This window comes from Aulostomus chinensis, chromosome 5 (genome assembly GCF_037954235.1).
Source record: "Aulostomus chinensis isolate RoL2024-O1b breed Wild chromosome 5, RoL_Achi_v1.0, whole genome shotgun sequence".
NCBI lineage: Eukaryota > Metazoa > Chordata > Actinopteri > Syngnathiformes > Aulostomidae > Aulostomus > Aulostomus chinensis.
The window spans coordinates 17,660,467-17,682,434 of record NC_141324.1 but is presented as its reverse complement, the minus strand read 5'-3'; the positions used below and the strand labels follow the sequence as shown (position 1 = coordinate 17,682,434).

At 42.7% G+C, this 21,968-nt stretch overlaps 2 protein-coding genes across 5 annotated transcripts; one reads left to right on the top strand and one right to left on the bottom strand.

Annotated features, from left to right (window-relative positions):
• Nucleotides 1-5,541: 5,541 nt before the first annotated feature.
• extl2 (exostosin-like glycosyltransferase 2) lies at nt 5,542-9,398 on the top strand. Of its 2 annotated transcripts, XR_015115786.1 has the most exons (6): nt 5,542-5,738; nt 6,854-7,278; nt 7,378-7,448; nt 7,550-7,665; nt 7,756-8,220; nt 8,783-9,398. XR_015115786.1 is itself a non-coding variant. In XM_086203600.1 (5 exons), the coding sequence occupies exons 1-5, from the start codon at nt 5,734-5,736 to the stop codon at nt 8,165-8,167; spliced, it is 1,029 nt and encodes a 342-aa protein (XP_086059726.1). In that variant the 5' UTR covers nt 5,546-5,733; the 3' UTR covers nt 8,168-9,398. The 2 variants fall into 2 exon arrangements, 1 of the variants encoding a protein (XP_086059726.1); XM_086203600.1 differs by having other exon boundaries at nt 5,546-5,738; nt 7,756-9,398.
• Nucleotides 9,399-10,561: 1,163 nt separating this feature from the next.
• On the bottom strand, nt 10,562-18,372 carry parla (presenilin associated, rhomboid-like a). Of its 3 annotated transcripts, none has more exons than XM_086203595.1 (11): nt 18,225-18,326; nt 17,906-17,942; nt 16,323-16,521; nt 16,122-16,219; nt 15,870-16,002; nt 15,690-15,785; nt 15,404-15,553; nt 14,251-14,321; nt 14,069-14,170; nt 12,631-12,728; nt 10,562-11,573 (listed from the first exon to the last, which is right to left on the bottom strand). In XM_086203595.1, the coding sequence occupies exons 4-11, from the start codon at nt 16,158-16,160 to the stop codon at nt 11,423-11,425; spliced, it is 840 nt and encodes a 279-aa protein (XP_086059721.1). In that variant the 5' UTR covers nt 16,161-16,219; nt 16,323-16,521; nt 17,906-17,942; nt 18,225-18,326; the 3' UTR covers nt 10,562-11,422. The 3 variants fall into 3 exon arrangements, with proteins under 3 accessions (XP_086059721.1, XP_086059720.1, XP_086059719.1); XM_086203594.1 differs by having other exon boundaries at nt 10,565-11,573; nt 16,122-16,226; XM_086203593.1 differs by lacking the exon at nt 17,906-17,942 and having other exon boundaries at nt 10,589-11,573; nt 16,122-16,226; nt 18,225-18,372.
• Nucleotides 18,373-21,968: the final 3,596 nt, after the last annotated feature.

Here is a 21,968-nt window from a genome sequence, read left to right as displayed (position 1 = left end):
CACAAAAACATACACGCACACACAAACACACGATGCTCAATTGAAAAGCATGCACAGGCACACATACACCCATTCTATTTAGAAGATGAGCAGTATCTGCCGTGATATGAATTTTCTTTCTTTTTGTTCTGTGAATGAGCTTTTTTTAATGACTTTCCTTGCCTGGAAACCAGGGCATATAACATTTCTCGTGTGTGTTTTTTTTTTTTTTTTTTTCTGTTTCTTTTTTTCTCTTCTCTTATTTTGTACTGGGATTATAGATTAACAAGGCTCACAATAGATATATTAGGAACAGATAATGGTGGTGATGTTGACAGCAGTAGTGTCTCTTCAGCCTAGGCCTATTTCATGGTCCGTAACGACAGCAGTGGAGTCAAATATTTGCTTAATATCCCTCACAGGAGATTTTTCTTAAGTGTATCATAACATGCAAATCAACGGTTAAAGGCGAACAAGTCCTCTCACATCAGACAAGTTTAGGAGTTTTGTGTTAAAATGATGCTCTCGGAAGGCACTGGAGGAAATGATAGTGTTTCGTTTGGTACTCACCCCCAGAATCGTAAAAAGTGGTTGCCCAGATCCAGATGGTCTGAGAAGGGAAAAGCAGCCTAATATTGTATCGTTGTTCACCTGAGTTGGAGATTCAGACAGGATAGGTGTTTTGGAAGTCACATTTGCACCTGTGAGAAGCATGATTTTTATCAATGCATTTTATGAACTCATCATGTGTCTTTTTCATACTTCAAAGCAGTGTATTCTATATTTAATCGAAGCATTCTGTTTTAAAGATTGCAACACGTCTTTTTGATAAGGGAATCTGCTTTCTGCTTCTCCTGATAGTGGTGCATCCTGGTGTGGTTCGACCGTGATACCTTTCAATTGTACACCCAAGGGCTCCATTGAGTCCTCGGTGATTCGTTAAAAGCTGTTAGGTTTTAAGCTGTAAGCACATACTAAATCAGCTGATCTTTCTGCATCAGGATGCGGGGAAATCAGCGTCAAAGCTGCCTCTCATAACGTCAGGAATAAAAGAGCATTTCCCTCGTCAGAGCGTCTCATCTGGCCACACAAAAAGCCTCCCCATTGGGATTATCTTGTCACTTGTTCACCTAACTTCTATGAAGTTGTCTCCCTTGTGTTTTTGTTTTGTTTTTTTTAAGGTTTTTTTTTTGTTTTTGTTTTTTCTTTCGTGCTTTTCGTTGTTGCGGTTTGGTGGGGGTGACGCTTACCAATTGGTGTCCTCATGAAATGTTTGACTTCGAAGCAAATCCCAGTTTCAAAATGGAGCCTGTTGTCGCACTTTTAGCTGCTCCGAACACTTGAGGTCGTGTCTACAGCTGAGGTTAACAGTGCTGGTTACTGAGGGGTTAAACACAAATGGGTTATCTTCCCAAGTACTTGTCCTTTGGTGAGATTCCACAAGTACGCATGTACTGCATTCTGTAGGGGATTAGTACACATCAAGAGTGGCGCTTTGCTGTCACCATCACCACTATTATTGATCTTTCTCCATCATGTTAAATGTTTACTGCCGATGCCCGACATGGAGCTCTTTGCCTTCTGTAAACAATTACCATGATTGGTTACAGCTCTGACAGCAAGTGAGTCCTTGTGCTTGAACGGTTGAAAGAAAGAGGAGAAGCTCCGGGTCGAGTCATTTTACATTGAACCCTCGTCGTGAAGACGAGGGGAACTGAGAAACCCAGTCTGACGAGTCCCTGACCGCTGAGGAGTCACTTCAACATAGACACAAATGTTTTTGTGTTGGACATCCTCATCTGGAGTGATTGATGTTAGCATCACTACCCCCCCTCCCCCAACCCAGTCCCCACCCACACTTCAAGCCTCTGGCTGCTCCTCGCTACATTTATTGTTTAGGTACACGGCTCACTTATACATATGAGTATGTATACATACATTAATATACTAAAGCACTATTAACGTGCCACCTCTTATTCTACTCGCTCAGCATTTATATTAAATGATCTCTACTTAGAATCAGCAAAATGTTTGTTTTTGGGGTTTTTTTGTCGTTTTGATTTGTTTTCTGTCCACTGGTTGCCAACACAGACTTTATCCTTTCCCAGACGAAGGACTTCTGTGCGCATTGATGTGTGTTCACTTAATCTTTTGTGTTCAAACAAAGATGTTCTTTATAGACTATGCTTCCGAAGAAGACAAAAATTCTGTAACTTTGGAAAAATTTATGGAGACTTTATGGAGTTTTGTGTGTGCTAGATTGTATTGTAGAAAATGTACCCTAAGTCCCCACCACCACCACCACTACCACCACAAACCCTCCCCCTCCCTAAATTGTGCTGTGCTGGGTAATAATGGTAAGGTATTAAAGAATTGTTGGGGCTTTTCCCCCCACCGCCTGTCCTCAAGAGCATATTCAGGAAGTCTGCTCCGAGGCTGGAGGGCTCCTCGACCTGGTCTGCTGTAGGAGCACGGCGTGATCCCCAAAACGCAACACTGAATTGGCCTGATTCAGAGTCATCAACTAAACGCTTTGCGCCCATTTGAAAATTCATTTAACGCGGCAATAATGAGATCTCTCCCGATTTGAAGCAAAATGTGTATTTTATTGTTTTTTAAGGAAAATGTTGTTGACCTAGCTGCATCTGTAGTTTGTTTTTCTTTCTTTTCTTTCTTTTTTTTTTTTTTTTTTTTTGGTTTCTGCAATAGTTAAGTGAATTTACTGACCTGCAAGTCTTAGTCTTGAAAAGATCCTCCGACCTGATGTGTAATCGACAGCGATACGAGTATCTGAGTGACATTCACGCAATAGTTTGGTCCATCGTTGACGACTGCTCTCGTGAATTTGGCCCACCAGCTTAATTTTGCTCTCATTGTGTTTATGAACTTTAGTATTAAAGCTTACATTAAGAGGGAAAAAGGGGGTTCAGTCATGAATTGTCAACATTGAATTGCTGTCAGTTCAGTATTTGTTTCTCTCCGTTCAAGTCAGCCATCTCGGTGCAGATTCTTGCTGACTCTGCATGTCTTGAGCTGCAGAGAACTGACACACAGTGACAACAGTTTGGGGGTTACTACATAGTAAATAGCAAAGATGTTCATTTCAATCTCTTGTGTGCTTTTGTTTCTGAGTGGAACTGCTGCCTACCCCTCATTCACACAACCAGTTAACCCCTCCACTCCCACACGTGACCACTGAACTCTGTTACTGCTGTTTGAGGCTCACATTTTATTCCCTGACTTTGTGGGGAAATTCGCAAAAGGCTTTTTTATATGATTACTCCCTTGTAAAATATCTCTTAAATTAAGGTACAGGTTTGATTTCAGCAAGAAAAAAAAAGTTTTTATATGTATATTATACTCCATTAAGGAATGTCTAGAATTATCTTCCTCCAATGTGGATGTAGCCATTATTACGCCATTTTATGACTTTGTAAGAGAATTCACTGTGTGAAAATTGGTTTGCATTTTTGTATAATACAATCTGCTTTTTTTTTTTTTTTTTGTTTGTTTGATACGAGAGGGAGGTCAAACTGGAAGTTTGAGGAGAGGAAAAAAATGATCCTGTGAAATTGAGAAAACAAAATGTAACTTATGTACTACAGTGATTCCAAGCTGAGGGGGAAAGATTAAATGATATTGCTAACTCTGAGTGTTGGTCTTGTCATTTGATTCAAAAACACCTTGCCTGCAGAATGTGGAGCAGGCACAACTTAGAGCAACGGAATGAGCATGAATTCCAGTGTCAGCCTTTCTTAACCTGACTGATTGTTTCTGGCTAAATCAATACTGCTAGTATTACTAGTACCATTAAGAACTGTACCCAGTACCCAGTTAAGGTACTACTCCGCAAAGACCTTAAGGGGTACTAATGTTAGGGATTTTTTTATGTTAAATTCGTTAACTCGTGAGTCAGTATTTATTCTGTTTGGAGATGGTGTGGAAGTGTGTGAAATGTAAACTTGTCTTCAGAGAGAGAGACCGAGCTGTGTGACAGGACTTTTTCATCAGTCATCACCCCCCCCCCCCCCCTCAGATCCTGTGCTTGCTTGCATGTTTGAAGAAAGTACATACCGTATATGAGGTAAATAATCCACATAGTTGAAGCTTCCAGGGATCAATAACTGCTTTACTGCAGGTTCACCGACTTTCTCAGTGACAGACAACACCCAAACAGTGATACTTTAATCTGCCTACTTCTCTTTCTGTTTATCTTACTCCACCTTTCATAGGACAAAACACAATACCAAATATATTACACACTTGGGTGTAGTTGTTTGGAATTTCTTTTTTAATTTTACTTCAGGCCATGCATTGCGTTAATTCCTGCCGAACATGAAATCCTCCCCACCCCCGGACTCCTCAGATATTTGACCTAATTAATCTCCCAGCGTGAATCAGTGTTGATACTGAAGGCTGTTTCTGTCAGTAAGAATAAATGATAAAAAAAATATAGTCTGCATGAATAAATATTCCAATGGTGTGGAATGATTGTGAGATAAAGAGAAGTCACATTTATCTCACAATTTAAATTTGTTTTTAATCTTGCTGTGATTTTAACTTTTTTGGTAAATATTTTGTTATCAAGGCTCAGTTTTTAATCTTATTTTATTCTTAAGAATGCCATGCTTGGGTAGGAGTAATTCTACCAGATTACAGGTGTGTTTTTGGAGACATGCATCACCTCATTCATGGCAGCGCACAATAATGAATTTATCAGCGCAATTTTTGCCTTCCAGTCTTGATTCAAAGATATGCAGCACACATATCTGATCTCGATGCAAATTCCTCCACGGTTGGTGTCAGAAATAACTTGATGTCCTGTGAAACTCTTGGAAAATCTCCGAGTAATTTTGTGTAGGACATTTTAGTAAAATTAGGATTGGGATTGAAGATATTGGCCAAACTCTTCTTCCAAGCACTATTTTGAGGATGTACCTTGTAAATTCACTTGCAAATCATTAGGCAAAGGAAAAATGATTAATACTTAAAGTGAGTTTTTTTCTGTATTCATAATGACATTTGCTTATAACCGACGCTTGTATAATGTGGTCCATATTTAAATATAGGGCAAGAACACCGAACAATGAAAGAATGAGCATGTCATACCTGCTTTCTGATAAAGACAAATGGCAAAACTGGTTCTAGAATTCCTTCTAGAATTCACACGGATCTGTGGTTTCATTGTTTTATGTGGTTGAATGGCAACCAACACTATTCTATGCACAGGATGGATTATTCCCTGTCAACTCCACCAAGGAAACGCATTTTCCTCGACAGAATCAATAGCCACGGACCATTACAAGGTATTTCCAGCCATGTTAAATTATAAATTAAAGAAAAAACAAATGTTAAACCATTTTACTCGTTACAATTTTTTTTAACCTTTTCTCAGACCAGAAGTGGTAAATTATCGCATGTTTGCCCATTTCTGGAGTTAATTTTTATTCCAAAATGGCGGACAGTGACGCGCGCAGATATTCCACTGGAGCCAACACTTAGCTCTGACTCCCTTACTGTTTAAGCTATCTGTTCCCAGCTGTCAAACATTTAATAGCAGCATTTATTGACGTGTCAGCGGAGCAAATGAACAGCAAATGTACTTCCGGGAGCGGAGCCCCGGTAGAAGTGGGCGGTCTCTGTTCAGCTCAATGTTAGTCAGTAGGCATCTTCGCTTCCACGCTCTTCAGTCGGAGTCATCCAACATGGCGTTGATGCTGCTGGTGTGAACGGGTCACTGCTGCGCTGGGAAAAATGAGGTGAGTTAGAAGTTACGGAACGGTAGGAAACTTCACTTGTTCTTTGTTAACAGTAAAAACAGTTACGTCCGCTAGGAGTCGGGTAACTTTTGCACGTAAATAAAGAACATTAGCCAAAGAAAACGTGTGTATTGTAATTTTGTACGTGATTTATCTCAGTAAACATTCCACCAAAGAGTGAAAGGTTTCAGTCGCTGTTTTCACGTCAGTGCTGCATGATGTTACTTTCGGTGTAAAATGAGACGATAAAACCGCGTTTGCTTTTTAACATTACGATCAATTCAAAGGCAGACTTCACGATAAATTAGTTTGTAAGTGTAATTGCCCACTTACACTACATTTCAAAGGGATACAGTCCGGTTTTAATTGACAGCTTCTTGCCGGTTACTTTCCAAGTGAAGAATTGAATGAATGCATAATATTAAACTTTAAAGTTCAACTAATTCCAACCTTTTTTCCTGCCCTCTATCCGTTGGCATCTCGTGAACAGCAGCAGGTGGCTGGGGTTCATATCAGATGCCTGTGTGTTATTAAAACATCTCCATCAGACAATTATGTCCCAGGTTGAAATCAGGAAATGTTCTATCAAATCCAGTGTATCAGGTCTGTCTTGCTGCCACCTGGCAGGAAAGCTGCAGATCCACCTGTCTCTCTCTCTCTCTCTCTCTCTTCAATATCTGACATCCAGCAGTGAGTCATTTTTCAAAATATGTTTCTCTGGCTGCTATCGCATCGTTTATAACAATGCTTTGTTTTGTGGCGACGCCTTGTAAGTTGTCAGCAGGCTGTTCACCCTGTTGATCTGTAAAAACAAGGCTTTTTTAAAAAGTAGTTATGTTCATAGCCACTGTACAAAGAGGCGTTCCACTTCTTTCTTAACTGCATGAGTGGGAAAACAATTGCCAAACCCTCCTGTGTGCACATTCTACAAGTTTGTTCAAGTGATACAAAGTCAGAGGTGAAGGTGGAGGGATGGGGGCTCAAACCCTCTCCGGAGTGACCCAGAATATTCGACTAATCTGAAGGGTTATTTGAATAGAAGAGTTTTGCACAAATCCAGATATCAACAATCTAGTCGAGTAATGAGTCTCTCTCCTCCTCCTCCTCCCCCGCAGGGTCTGGTTCTGCCTCAGGTGCCTGAGGCGAAGCCATTTTGTTTGGCCAGTATTTCTGCTACTCCTGATGGGTGTGGCCCTGACAGCTCTGCTGCCCCCTGCTGAGGACCAAGGGGGCGTCCTGGGAGTGTTACGACGGGCGGCGGCAGGACAGAGCCTCACCTTTGACATCCTGGAGGAGCAGAAGTTCACTATTGTCATCCAGACTTATAACCGCACAGACATCCTCCTCAAGCTCTTGAACCACTACCAGGCTGTGCCTCATCTTCGGATGATCATCATAGTGTGGAACAACATCGGGGAGCAGACACCCACGGAGCTATGGGAGTCCTTAGGGCCTCACCCGGTCCCGGTGGTGTTTAAGGAGCAGACTGTCAATCAGATGCGCAACAGAGTGCAATTATTCCCTGAGATTGACACTGACGGTCTGTATTTCTGTCCTCTTACTCGTAGTTCCATTTCTAGATCTCTGCTGTGACATTTATTTCTGGGTGGAATGAATGAATTTCTGCTCTGATCTGCAGCCGTGTTGATGCTGGACGACGACACGCTGGTCAGCATTCCTGACATCAGCTTTGCCTACACTGTCTGGAAGGTAGGAAGACCCACATCCTCTGAGTTTTACGTGAGACACGATGGTGTTAATAAAGATACATCAGAATTCAGTTTCCAAGTTTTTCTATTTTCAATTCACAGCAATTTCCAGAGCAGATTGTAGGGTTTGTTCCACGGAAACACGTCACCACGCAGGGAGGAGTTTACAGCTACGGCAGCTTTGAGACCCAGGATCCAGAATTAGGAGCTGGCGATCAGTAAGATGTGCTTTTACTTCTTATAACTTTACAAAAAAAATACCCTCTCTTTTGTGTGGTATTTTCATGTCAAACACCTTTTCCCTGCAGATACTCCATGGTGTTAATCGGCGCTGCCTTCTTCCACCGCCACTACCTCCAGCTCTTCCAGGACCAACCTCATGCGGTGCACGCGCTGGTGGATGCAACGCAGAATTGCGACGATATTGCAATGAACTTTATGGTAGCGCTCTATCTGAGGAAACATGCCAAGTCCATCTGCAGCCATGCCAAATCCTCTGGGGTGTTTGTCAAACCTGTCGACCTCCGTAACATGGAGATGGACGCTGCCAGCGGGTACCTGGGTATGTGGCACCGTCCTGAACACATGCTGCAGAGGTCCTACTGCCTCAACAAGCTGGTGGAGATTTATGGCAGCATGCCTCTGAAGTTGTCCAACCTCATGGTCAGTCAGCTGGGGTTCCCAAACTACGGCAACCACAAGTACAGAATGAGGAACTGACATTGTTGCTGACTTGGACTGGATGAGGATGGAGTGGAGCAGCAGTGTGGCAGGTGTGTGTCGCCGGGTGAAGTGTTCTACCGCGCGCTCAGAGAACATGAGCCTTAATCAAGTAGAACATTTAAAAACAAAAGTTCTCTCCTGCTGAGACTCCAGAACCTTGTTCAGGGTCCAGTATGCCCTATTTGATCCAATTTGTCTCGAAATTGTAAACACAAATTTCATGTAATACTCCCTCTCTTTTACCCTCCTGTCACCAAAAGCCATTACTTTTTTTTTCAGCCGTCCAAACAAAACAAAAAGATTTTGCACCAAATTGCAAAGTGAGTTTGAACTTCTTCGTAACGCTCACGCAAGCATTTTTCCTCAGAGGGTTACCTGGTGGTTTCTACGAGAATAATTAAAGCCTGTGTTGCCCCGTCCGTCCCCGGTCCTCTCACCAAGCTTTAAGATTACCAGTTCAATGGTTTTGTGTGAGCCTGACACAAAACGGTCAAATGAAGGTCGCAGCAACAACATGTCCTCGGAGGCCGAGGTACAAACAAATGCAAACAGATGTTGTACAGGTTCAAATACATATAAAATCCACAATTTTTTTTTTATTTTTTTTTTTAGACTCCACTGGACTACAACTCTTTAGGTCCATAGTAAAACTACAAGGGTGCCTACCCCCCACCAAGGCCACGTCCATGAAGCCTAATGTCAACAAAGAAGAAGCTATTTTCACGACGTGAAATGGATTTGCTGCTTATTTCTCTTTTTGTCTTTTGATTGACGGATCAGTTTGATGGAGGGAACAGCGAGATTACGGCACCTCCATATTTAATTGTAAGGTCAAAACTATCCTCTAACGTACAACTCCCCCTGGAATGTTGTGCAGTTCAGGTGCTGGTCTTATATATGTCTGATTACTGCGGTTTTCTCTTTTATATAACCAGGATTTAAGGGTCTGATACAGTCACTCAAGATTGCATTTGAATTTTCTTTTTTTAGCTACGAATCTGTCCGCTTCTGTTCATGTTGATTCTTCTGGTATGTTTGGTGTTTTTCAGTCCATTTTTGGGCAAAGAGTGAGAATCTGGTAATGAAATAGAATAATCGTAAGGTGGACGTACATGTAAACATCATCTGTGTTTATATTGTTTGTTTCCTTTCCTCAAAGTGTGCGCACACATCGAGCTTCAAGAACTGTATCATGGGATTTGTTTTTAATAAAGTCTATTTTCTCTGAGTTCATGTATGTCATTTCATGTCGATGATGTGGTTTCCAGTTTATTTTGAACCTGTTCTAGATTTGTACCAGGTCTTTTGGGGCAGATACCCAGGATTCTGATGATGCTATATTAGAAACATGTATTTGATATTTCTTTGTGATGATCCCTCGAAGATACGTGATGGACGCGGGATACTTTAACAGTGAGTGTCGTCAGGAATAATGCACCTAACGTCACTTCGCATATTTTAATAACTCGAGACGCTGGGATTTTTGGGGTTGACGTTGGTACAAATATTAGAGAGTGAAAACATTCTAAAACCTATATATGCACTTTTTAATTTTTTTTTTTTCCAAAGATGCCTCAGAGGTTATGACCAAGACATGTAATGGATGCAGGTTATTTTAAAAATAAAAACAAACTTCACCGTCCAAATGACAAACGTTATTTCACATAAATCACCAAAAGCATCTTTTTTTTTCAGATTTTTGTTTTCCGTAAAAAAAAAAAAAAAAAAAAATTAACTTTTGAAGTGGCGAGTGTGACTTCGAAACATAATAGGGTCTTCGCCAGGGACTGGCTCAGGCCCTAAAAAAAGCTCCATACAAACAATCATGCCAGGGTTCCCACGCGTCCTGGAAAAACTGGAAAATGATTGACCAATTTTCCAGTCATGGAAAACATGGAAAATGAGAAAAAAAAAAAAGGGACAAGTGTCCTGGAAACGGTTAATATTTCCTGGAAAATTATTTAACCTCCTCCTGCCTTGTGAGCGAATGCAAAGGGGTTAAAAGTTAGGCGCACGCATGTCTGCTGTCACCTGCTGGGCTCAGCGCTTCTCTGCTCCGAGCCGGCGCGGCACCCCACGTGACGCTACCAGCCAATCAAATTTGCATTTCCGCTTCGAGCGGTTCTGCAACCCAGGGTTCTCAGTTTATTTTGTCGCTAGATTTAGTGACTTTTCAGTGCCTAGAAACAAAACTAGCGGCTCTCAATTGAAAAGTGTCGCTTGTGTCGGTCCGGTCCGCGAGTGTGAGGTTTTTCTGTCCCGCGTCCACGGCCTCCTCTCTGTTCTCTGTTGAGTGACAGGCAGAGGAGCAGAGAAGGAATGTTTTTACAGGGATTTATTGAAAATATACAAATATATTTAGAGGAAGTGCAGGACAAAAAGTAAGAGAGAAGGGAAACTTGAGCTGGGAGTTGCCCAGTTGAACATTGTTACTGTAGTTTGTCATGCTAATGCAGTGCTACGCCGTAATCTGTGGGTGTTTGCATTATTCTGGAACACATTTGTCATAATTATTTTTCATAGATAAATCACAGCCATAGACTGCACATCAAATGTATGAGGAACAAACATAATAGGGTCTTCGCCTGAAGTACCTTCAGGCTCAGGTCCTCATAAACATGGAGCCAATCTGGGTAAATTCAAAGTTACAAATGTAGAAAAGAACACTTCCAAAGTATGAGGGGGACAGACAAATGTATCAGTAATTGACCTAATAATTTGTCTCTGTGGGCGCTGAAAATGTCCTGGAAAGTAATTTCAGCGAAAGAGTGGGAACCCTGCATGTTCCCGGGTAATGACAAGATGCTGGCTAGAAACCAAAAACAGACAGAACAATATCCAAGAAAAAAATTCTCCTGTCATCCGTCATGGGCTGAATTATGAGAGCGTGTGCTCACGTGAAATCATCAGTGTTACGATTATTGGGAGATACTGTGAAAAGAATTTAAGCAAGTTTTTCAGTTGACAGTTTATTAAATAGTGACAGACATGTGAGATCATTTTCTTAAATAAATGTGTCACAAGTCCCACAGGGGTCAAGGGGGTCACACTTGTTTCTATACTGTAGAGAAGCAAAAGTACACAGTAAAAACACGTGAGCAGTACTCCGTATACCATAAAATCGGCTTCAACTGGATGAAAAATGATATTCGCTGATAATAACGGCCATCTTCATCTGAGTAGGTGAAAGAGTCTTTGCATATTTTGAGGTAACTGGATCCCAGTTCTTCTAAAAAAAGGGGCTGCTAGGTTTTATTGTGGTCCACCTCCACCACCACCACCACCGATCCTCGGCCCGCCTCCGGACTTGGATCCCCCTCCAGGGGAACGCATGTCATGCCACAGCTTCACAAGGGGCTCCCGCTTCCTCCAGATCAGTTTGTGACCGTACAGCACGTACCATCTGCGGGAAGAGACAGCCAGAGATGATGATGTGATGATGGCAGAACACGACAAGCGTGATTAGAGGGTCAGTCGGGGCTGTTCAGTACTGCCGAGGGAGTTCAGGTTTTGTTAGAGCTGCAGACCCCAGCTGCTGCTTTGGAACAGGGTAAGAGAGAAGGCGCAAACAGAGAAGCACCTGTCATCCATCCCAAGAGGATCCTATTGATCCCGTGTCATCGGGCACAGGTCATGGGTCTTACAGAGGGTCTCTCAGGACTTTCAGGTTTTTAAATGACAGAAAACACCTTAGTTCTTGTTGTCCAGCACCTCCTTGAATGCCACTGTCGCTCCTCAGAGGGAGTGAGACAGATCAGGCTCTCCAACTCGATTTCTGCCTGCTTTTTTTTCCCCTTCCAATGTTTTTATTTGCAGTTGTCAGTAATCTTATTCACGCCACCCTGACACCCACGTGACGCGCTCGGTTTATGGATTCATACTGTGAGGGATTACAGTGCAGAAACGTAGCAGCATTCGGATGCCATCGGCCCCCGCCTTCTAAGTCGATTTAGCGAATCAGCAACTCGCCGTTGTGGTTCATCATCTCACGCAACTTTAAAGAAAACCCTTGGCATGCTAAACTTGCTTCTTGTACCCTTCAGGCTAAATTCTGATACCTCCCATGTGAATACCATTCTTTTCAGGATCATGCCCCACTAATTAGAATTTTGTGAATTGAATGAAGTGAAAAAAACACAACAAGAAGAAAATGTTCTGTTAAACGTTTCATGATGGACCTGTTGAGTAGGTATCTAGGTGTGTGTGTGTGTGTGTACATGTGTGAGCTGTATGGATCATGTATGTACTTCTGCTGCAGATGCCTTGAACTCAAAGACCTGCTTTGACAAAGTTTTACGATGTAAATGCAAGATCATGTTCATTGACAGTAACGCTTTGTGGTATTAATGATCGTTATTCTTTCTATTCTTTTCTGTCAACTAAATTAAGGTGTTTTGAATGCGTCGTACTTGTTCTAAACTTTCAGATACAGAAAACAATGATACATATTTGCCACTCACACTCCAAAGAGGGCTCCGCCGAGGTGAGCTGCGTGATCGAACAGCCGCCATCCAAACAGAAGCCCCGCTGTGTCCATGGCAATGAGAGCTTTCAAAGCCTAAAAAGGGACCAACGACAGAACTGCATCAACTACCGTCTTTCTTGCACGTGTTCTTACTTACACCTTCACTCATTCACACATCAGATTTCCTTCAGTCATTCTTTCATTCATTCACGCAGCACAAACATGATCTGTCCTTTAATGCCCACATTAAGCAAATTTCTAGGACTGCTTTCTTTCATTTACGAAACATTGCTAAGATCAGACACATCCTGTCTCAAAAGGATGCAGAAAAACTAGTCCATGCCTTTGTCACTTCCAGGCTGGATTACTGCAATTCCCTCCTATCAGGCAGCACCAGTAGGTCCCTAAAGACTCTCCAGCTGGTCCAAAATGCTGCTGCCCCCGTGTTGACGAGAACTAGTAGAAGAGACCATGTCTCTCCTGTACTGGCTTCTCTACATGGCTCCCTGTCAAATTCAGAATAGAATTCAAAATTCTCCTTCTAACATACAAAGTCCTCAACAGTCAGGCACCTTCATATTTGACAGACCTCATAGTCCCCTATTATCCAGCTAGAACCCTTGGCTCCCAGGATGCGGGGTTACTGGTGGTTCCTAGAGTTTTTAAAAGTAGAATGGGAGTCAGAGCCTTCAGCTATCAGGCTCCGCTCCTGTGGAACCGTCTCCCAGTTTCTGGCTCTGAGATATGCTGCTATAGGCTTAGACTGCTGGGGGATCTCCCATGGTGCACTGGGCTTCTCTCTCCTCCTCTCTTCCCTCTCTGTCCTCCTATATTTGTCATACATAAATCATTCTCATGTGTGTTACTAACTCATCTTCTTCTCCGGAGCCTTCGGGCTCCCCTCATCCCAGATCCCTGGTGCTGCTGGAGGAGGCTGCAGACCTGAAGAGGCTCAAGCTGCCACCCGTAGCTCCACCTGCTCACGTCCCCGTCTGTCCACTCTTTCCTTCTGCATATCTGTCTTCCTCCATTATCTGTCTTTGTCTCTGTCCCGCTCTCCTGCTCTCTTTCCCCCCAACTGGTCAAAGCAGAAGGATCTGGATCTGCTCCACGTTCCTGCTTGTTTAAAGGAAGGTTTTCTTCGCCACTGTTGCAGGATGTGCTTGCTCATGGAGAGTTGTTGGGTGTAAATTCAGTGAAGGAGCGTGGTACTGGACCTGTTCTACTTGTAAAGTGTCATGAGATCACTTTTGTTGTGATTTGGCGCTAGACAAATAAAATTGACTTGACAAACAAATGACGTAAGAGCATCAATGCCCTGTTAAATGACTGAATCACCACAATTATTTTCAGGGCTGTGTGTGTCTTTAAGACAGGTCTTTGTTTTAAACCATCACCAAGGCGACAAAACACAAAAATACTACAAGACTTACACTCCCTGCTGTGAAGGTGATCATGGGGAGGAAGATGATTCCTAGTTTGGCCTCTGGCACCTTGGTGCAGATGGCAGCCAGGACGGCCATAACTGCACCTGACTGAAGAGTAAATAAAATGGTTAAAAGATTGAAAAGTGTCGTGCTTTATTTCCGTATTTGGATTTTAGTGAACATCTTACCGCTCCTAATGAAGGATAAAGCTGTCCAGAGGTTGTTTTACACAAGTAGCTCACCATGTTGGAAATCACACCTGCAAATACACAGTCAGGGTGACAGAATCACTCGCTATCCTTTTTTTATTTCCCATTTTTATAAACTACCCACCTAACTGGTGACTCAATCAGCTGTGTAAAACAAATCTCACGCTAGAAATTCAGCTTTAGTTTCACAGCAAACCCAAAGTCGGTGGAGTCTGACGAACTAGAACGACTCTCCCAGCTGTAGGCCGCCACCTATCAGTCGAGTTGCACTTGAAATCCATGTTTGTCCAAAGTCATCAGATATGTAGGGAAGAGTTTGAAAGGAATCAATAGATTAAATCTGTTCCTGAGTCACCGTGTTAAATAATGTCCAGAAAAGAAGAACATTATGATGTCACAGCCTTCGTTGACCTTTGATATACAAGAGCTTATTGCCCATCCTCCCAAGAAGCAGAGAAGAAGATAGATGCTCTTCTCTCCTCTCTGCGTGCATTTGGGTGCTGAGATCCACAGAGATTAGCCGACCGCTATTTAGCTTAGCACAGCAAATGGTAGTGAATGGGAAGTGTTAGCATGTCCCCATCAAAGGTCACCACAGTACTCTAAAACAGTCTTGTCCTGCATTTATAAAAGGATGAGGAGGATAATTTCATGATCCTGAACCGGATATATTTTTTTGACTTTTGACAGAGGCAAGCTAACTATTCCCACCCGCTACCATTCATTGTGCTAAGCTAGCTAGCAGTCAGCTGGTCTCTGGAGAGGAAAGAAAGGGATCCATCTTCTTGGCACGGCTCTGAGGAAGATGGCTAATAGGAGCATTTGTCTAATAGTTTGCGTTTTTCTCATGGCCAAGAAAAGGATTTGTGAGGTCACAGGGACCTTGGGCATCAAATCAAGTCCTTTAGTCCTTGAGTCAGATGTCATGAAATTCTCTCTAGTCGGTCCTGAGATATCATATTTACCACAATGTGATTGTATGGACAATATAAAGCCTCAGGCAATGATTTTATTCAATAAGAATTAACGTTCATTCATAAATGACAACCCGAAAAATAGTATTTGAGCAAGGAAAATTTCAATCCCAGCTCTGGATTTACTGTGATCAAACCTATCTTTTACTTGGACTCACCAGCAGACAGGTAGACAGCAAGAAACTGTTCCCTCCCTAAGAGGGAGACGATTTCTGAGGAAAATGTCCACAGGACATACATGTTGGCCATCATATGGATGATGGAGTAGTGGCTGAAGGAGGACAGGACCATGGGAAGGCACTGCTTTTCTGGTGAGGGAGACGAACATTGAAAGAAACCTTAAATGTGTGCTTGGAAGGCCCTAGAGAGAGTTAACTCACGATATATTCACCAAACTGCTCTGAAAATAAACCAGTTTAGCTTGTTTGGTCCCCTGATACTAACTCGTGGCAGGGTTGGACGTGAAGTACTTAATCATGCTTCTTTGCAATGAAGGGATCCGCCAGCAACACAGGACTGCAGCGTTTACGGCAATAATTCCTGGAAAACAGTGGTTATGACATCTCATGACCAATGCAGAATTACATAACACATGTACCAGGAAGTATGAAACAACGCAGTCACCAGTGACAGTCTTCTGTCCTTCACTGAGGCTGCTCCAGAAGTCATCCATCATGGACATCACGAGGATGACTTGTCGCTGGAAGGCTGTCAGCTGGTTCCACCAGTCATGCCAGTACGCCATGTCCTGGGAACCCTGGTAACAGGTCAGTGTAAATATGTGAATTCAAACCTGATGTTGTAATAGAAGCTAGAACCCAACAGGGCAGAGTCACGGTAGCGGTAACATGTCAGCTTGTATCATTCAAGCCTCACCTCTAGGAATTTTGCTGACACCTCTTCATCTTTAGCCATTTGAACTCTTGACTTAAGGGTCTCATATTGCAAGATGGCTGCCGCAGCAAAGGAGCAGCCTGTAAACTGACATGGCGTTAGACCACAAACCAGCTACATCACAATTTTACTAGTTTAAAAATGAACACGGACCACTGAAGCAAAGAAAATAGCGGGACCTACCCCAACTGTGAACATCAAAGGTTTGAAAAGTTTTGGCCGGGGTGCTCTAGGTGGAGGTGGAGGTGGAGGCGGAGGCCTCGATATACCACCTTCAAGGGGTGAAGTGCTGCCCTTTTCTTGGGTGACATCCCCTTTTTTTGTGTCCGGCCTTTTGGCTTCACGACGGAAGCCACACTTCTGTTGGTGGCAGGGGCTGAGCCTTTGGAAAAACATGCAACAGGCAGATTTATCACTGCAGAGGAACACGGACACTAATTATCAAGTTTAGTGATTTGCTGTCAGTTAAATCTCCAAAATAGAGAACCTTTTCTCAAAGCAACATTTTATTCATAAAGTGTTTTGTGTCTCTCAAGTTTTTACACTTCTCACACAATTTTGGAGCAGCTTTGTTATTGTTAGGGCGGCACAGTGATTCGCACTGTGTGTGGAGTCTCCATGTTCTCCCTGTTCCTGTGTGGGTTCTCTCTGGTACTCCAGCTTCCTCCCACAGTCCAAAGACATCAAGAGGGGACGAGGCTGATTGATACTCTAAATTGACCGTAGGTGTGACTGTGAGTGTGAATGGTTGTCTGTCTCTATGTGTTGGTCCTGTGATGGACTGGTGACCTGTCCAGGGTGAACCCTGCCTCTCGCCTGTAGGCTGCTGAGATAGGCTCCAGCCCCCCATGACCCTGGTTTATGCTTCTGCGTCGTGGCGAAGGCGTAGACCCTACGCCGTCATTGAGCGTTCGAAGTTCTACGACGAAGGAACGCGTTGCTCTGCAATTCACCGCTATGCCGCTAGGGGGTGTAGCTGTGTCTTTGTATGGTTTACAGGGGCTCGTTTCGGATTCCAAAACAAAACTAATTACAACGGAAAGTCCAGTGCTTTTCTTTGAACGACTGTTAGCTCTCATGAATCAAACTGTAAACTATTACCTTGACAAAAGTGACTTCTTGTGGCCTATGCTTCCACCTCTTCCTGCATTCAGCAACCTTCTCTGAGCGGACCAATCACAGTCCTTGACGTTCACGTCGCGACGCCTAGTCAAGAAGGCTTTATTTGGAAGTGAACGTCAGGCTACGGCGTAGGGTCCGCGTAGGGGTCTGCGTCGACGGCGTAGCATAAACCAGGGTCATTAACAGGATAATCGGTTGAAAACGGATAGATGTTATCTGTTAGCTATCAGTCACGATTAGTTTCAAGTTAAGCGAATGTGGCTGGCTCTCACTGCATTCTGATGTCACAAAGATGTAATGCAGCAGGGAAAAAAAATTTCAGGAGAAGACATGTATCTGTGAGTGCATGAGAGGCAAACAACTTTACTTTTATTTTTTGGGATTTAGGAACATATCTGACCTTGAAAGTCATTCAAATAGTCTATTATTATGTCACAACAAAAAAGGAAAATACTCACAACTGGTGAAAATGACAGAAGAGATTCAAAACTTTTTTTTATTGACTGATCTCATAACTGTATTACGTGTTTATTCTAATATTGCAAATATTAATTTTACTAATGATTTTAACAAACCAAGGTTAGTGATTTAAGGCATGTGGCCTAATTAGCCCTGGTGTTTAGCCTTGCAGTGATTAAACTAACCTTATTCTTTATCTAGTCGCTCTTAGCATTTCCGTAACTGTAAACAAAAAAAAAAAGCCTATGAGAAACGGGGCCTTTTATTTTCTTCCGTTAATTTGCATAAATAACGATGACAACATATAAAAATTAACAAGAATAATACAGCAAAACAACAGTTAATAAATGGCATTTAAATTCGTTAATGTTTACGGTTAGGTAATCGTCTCTCTCTCTCTCTCTGTCACACACACACACTAGGCCGAGAGACAAACACACACTCTGTCCGACTCGTTATCATGTAAACAGATAATTCAACCTCAACAGTGCTTCATTTACTCACTTGGAACTTCGCGACGTTGTGTTTTTCCATCTGAAACACTCTGTTTGGGCCCATTTCATTGATAAACGTCCCCTCCACGCCATGTTTGTGATGACCTCCGCCTCCTCCCCGGAAGACCCGCCCACCGTCATACCGAATAAACGTTGCATTCAGGAACATCTCTACAAGCTCGGAAATTTGAAGATAACTTTGCGCGCGCGCGCGCGCGCGCACACACACACACACACACACACGCACACAGTTTTTTTCTGGGATGTGTGCAAGTTAGATTTGTAAAGCATGATTATTCCATCAGTAAAAAGTTGTGTATTAATCTTTTCAATTGCTGAAGGAGAAAATAAAACTTTAAAATACAAGTTTAGGTAGAGAGAAGCAAATGTAATGCAAGCATAAGCAAGTTGACTTTGCACATCAGTAACTCAACATAGCCTGTTACAGTACACATCCAATATTTATCTCATCGTCCTCCATGATTTGTGACCATGCAGTGACACTGTTTGTTAATCTGTCTCTCTTTATCATATAATTGATTGTTTTGTAGTTTGATTACCAATTCTTACTTGTAATGCTTGTATCTGCCCTGCCTTGTGCATCTCCTTCACTGCATTTCAGAGAAAAAATTTGTGATCTATTCTGTAAAACATTCAAGACCATGTTTGTTTGTACACTAGACGGAGAAGAGAGGAGGCCTTGCAGAGCTGAGCAGTATAGGAAAAATCCACTGTTGCTATTGGCATCTGTTCCACAGACTTCTCCAGGGCTGCCCAGTGACTCTAGAAATAGGTGAGGAAGTTGGAAGACTGAGAGAGGAGGCTGCACTGCAGTGTCTGCAGAGTAACAAGGGCTCTCCTCCAATTTCATATCTGCACTTGACTTGCTGGGCTACTTTAGTTTCACACAATATTGCACATGAAAAAGGTGTAAAGATGAGAAAAAAAGAATAAAAGAGCACTGGGAGTAGATATTCATGGGTAATTAATCATAACTGCTGCATCCTGCAGGGACATTATAATATAATCTCACTTCTGGCAACTAAAATGGGTGGAGGTTAGGTTGCAGGGCAAAGATACAATGTCTAAATAAAGGGGAGCAATGTGCCTTTGCCACTGTATGGACCCAAGGACACACTGCCAGGTTAGATGATACCCTGAGGGGGCAGGTGTGGGGCAGGGGAGGACAGCCAGGAGGAGGGACAAGGAGCATAAAAGATGTTGAGGAGTAGGTGCAGAGAGGGGGAGGATAGTAAATATTTGCATGGTAAAACAACTTCTGAGGCAGTCTGTGGATTGGAGATTTGGTGTCCGAGCTGTAAAGGTGCTGCAATAACAAACATTCATAGCTGGTTGATTCTGTGGTGCTGAAGAGGACTTGGGCTCCCCTCCTGATCAATGCAGAACATCTTTCCCTGCTGAGGTGTCCCCTTTCAAGTCCTCTGATTGATTCACTGTGAACCGACGCCAGCCAAGATTCGCCTGTCGGCAACAGGATGCACATATTGCCTGCAGTATATATACATGTAAACACAGTCAGTAATGTAGTACGCGCATCCACTTTACTGCAGGAATGGCTCAAGAAATCAGCCAGGTTTTACTCTATGCCTGCTGCGACGTGTCTTCATTTGGCAGACGCGGGATGTGAAACGTCATTTGGCCTTGAGGCTTCTATTTCAGCCTAAAGGCTAGAAACATCTTATCCCAGCAGCACAGTCTTTTTATACCATCAGGGGAAACTCTAGCTGTTATCATAGCGTCCCATCAGAGTGCTGACTGAGCTTTATTCTCAGACACTGATCAATGGACCGCTGAGATAACCCCACACTGTGACTTCTGTTATTCTCCTGCATGGATGTGGACACTCGGTGGTTACTGTGTAATTGTGGTATTTTTGGGCAGCAAAATAAACTATCAAACTGTGTGAGTTGTTCCAGATAAACCCTCCGCTGCAGGCTCCTGAGGTATATTTGACCCCACGGAGCTCAGGGCTTTAAAGCAGCAACCATCGCTACTCCACTTGATTTAGAGGAATAAAGAAAACACTTTTATGTGAAGATTTGCTCTCCACAATAAGAGGGTGATGCACTCTTATGTAGTTTAGCTACACCTCACTTCTTGTAGAGCAGGGCAGCCCAAAGTGGGGCCCTTAGACCAAAACTGTCCCACCTTAAGATTCAAGTAACCACCTCAGACGTGTACTACTACTTTTACTTAGTTTTACTACTACAAATAATAATAATAATAATAATAATAATAATAATAGGAATAATCATCAGCTAATAATAAGCTAATACTAAAAATAAAAACATTTATACTCTACATCACTGTTTATTTTGTTTCCTTTTCAGCGAGGTAAAAAAAAAACTTAAATTCTTTATATCCCTAACTATTACTTAGTATCATTGTTGTTGTTATTCAGCTAAAAGCTTAAACAATATTCACTAAAAGGAGCTTGGGATTTCAGCTTGTTAGTTAGATTTCAGTAGTTTAGAACCATCTTGCCGTTTGACAACACAGTGTGTGTTTGCCTTTGGTCTGCAGCCAACCATTACATCTCAGTTTTGGCTCGGCCCTCTGAGGGAAAAAGTTTGGGCACCTTTGCACTTTTGCTCAAACTCATTACACCGGAAGAGCCAGCATATTCTGAACACACAGTCTTAATATACTGTACACAGTGTCTATCTGAAGCCTCCTGCAGTATAATCAGATACCTGGCACAAGAGAATCAGATGCTCAGGACACAAGTATTGATTGTATTCATTAAATATTCATATTCGCTCAGCAAAAAAAAAAAAATCACCAGTCTATGTCATCATTAGAGCATCACGATGGTCAGCAGCAGGTGTGAAAGGGTGGACCAGGAAATGTCTGTCATTTTTGAAGGGAACGGCAAACTGGCGTATGACAGGTAACTTTCGTTCTCGATGTACTTCCACCAAGGAGGTCATGCTTTAGGTGGAATTCGTCTATATGTTAGCGAGATTATGCAGAAATCTATCAGGTCAATTTTCACCAAGCTTGGTGGAAAGGTTCGGTATGGGTCAAGACAGGACCCACTAAATTTTGAGGAAGATTAGTCATAGTGCCACCTGGTGGCCTTCAAAAATGCCTTTTTCCTTTTTCATAAACTGACATCCTCATGTGTTTACCAGATCCATCTCAAATTAAGTCAGAATCACCTTAATAACCTGGGGATGTGTTACTGTGAAATCTGTGAGTTTAGGTAAATGGCGTTACCATGGTGAGGTGGCCGTTTTCTCCCTAGAACACAAAACTGTTGTTCCCCAGATCTTTTAAATCTGAGAGAGTCCTGTTAACTGCCTGGTTATAAAAAGTAAACCTGTGGGTGAAGGTTGGTGGATAGATGGTACGAAGGGGTGTGGGAGGGCTGTTCGCAGTTCTCACTACACCCAATCAAGAGTGTCAGCCGGGACACTACTTCTAGCCCAGAATGTTAATGCAAGGAAGCACTAGGGAGGCGATGCAGAGATGAGACGCCAACTGGCTGTAACCACGGGTTGATATCAGGGATCAGAAACATGGAGAATGGGTACTGCTGTCTTTGCTATAACTATCATGGTATACAGGTGTGTGTGGTTCTGAAACAAAGGAAAGGGATAAATAATGAGCACATGGCTACAAAACAATACGCCCAAGCTTATAGATACAGATGTGACAACCTGCTTGGTAACACAGCATCGTCACACATGTAGCAACCAAATAAAATCAGCAGCCCATCAATGGACCCCAA

Coding starts and splice junctions, on each gene's coding strand:
- extl2 (XM_086203600.1), top strand. Junction 7,279..7,377: donor CCCTGAGATTGACACTGACG/GTCTGTATTTCT, acceptor TCTGATCTGCAG/CCGTGTTGATGCTGGACGAC. Junction 7,666..7,755: donor GAATTAGGAGCTGGCGATCA/GTAAGATGTGCT, acceptor TTTTCCCTGCAG/ATACTCCATGGTGTTAATCG.
- parla (XM_086203593.1), bottom strand. CDS start 18,355: ATGACGGTGGGCGGGTCTTCCGGGGAGGAGGCGGAGGTCATCACAAAC. Junction 15,786..15,869: donor AGGACAGAAGACTGTCACTG/GTGACTGCGTTG, acceptor ACTGTTTTCCAG/GAATTATTGCCGTAAACGCT. Junction 14,171..14,250: donor TTTATCCTTCATTAGGAGCG/GTAAGATGTTCA, acceptor TTTACTCTTCAG/TCAGGTGCAGTTATGGCCGT.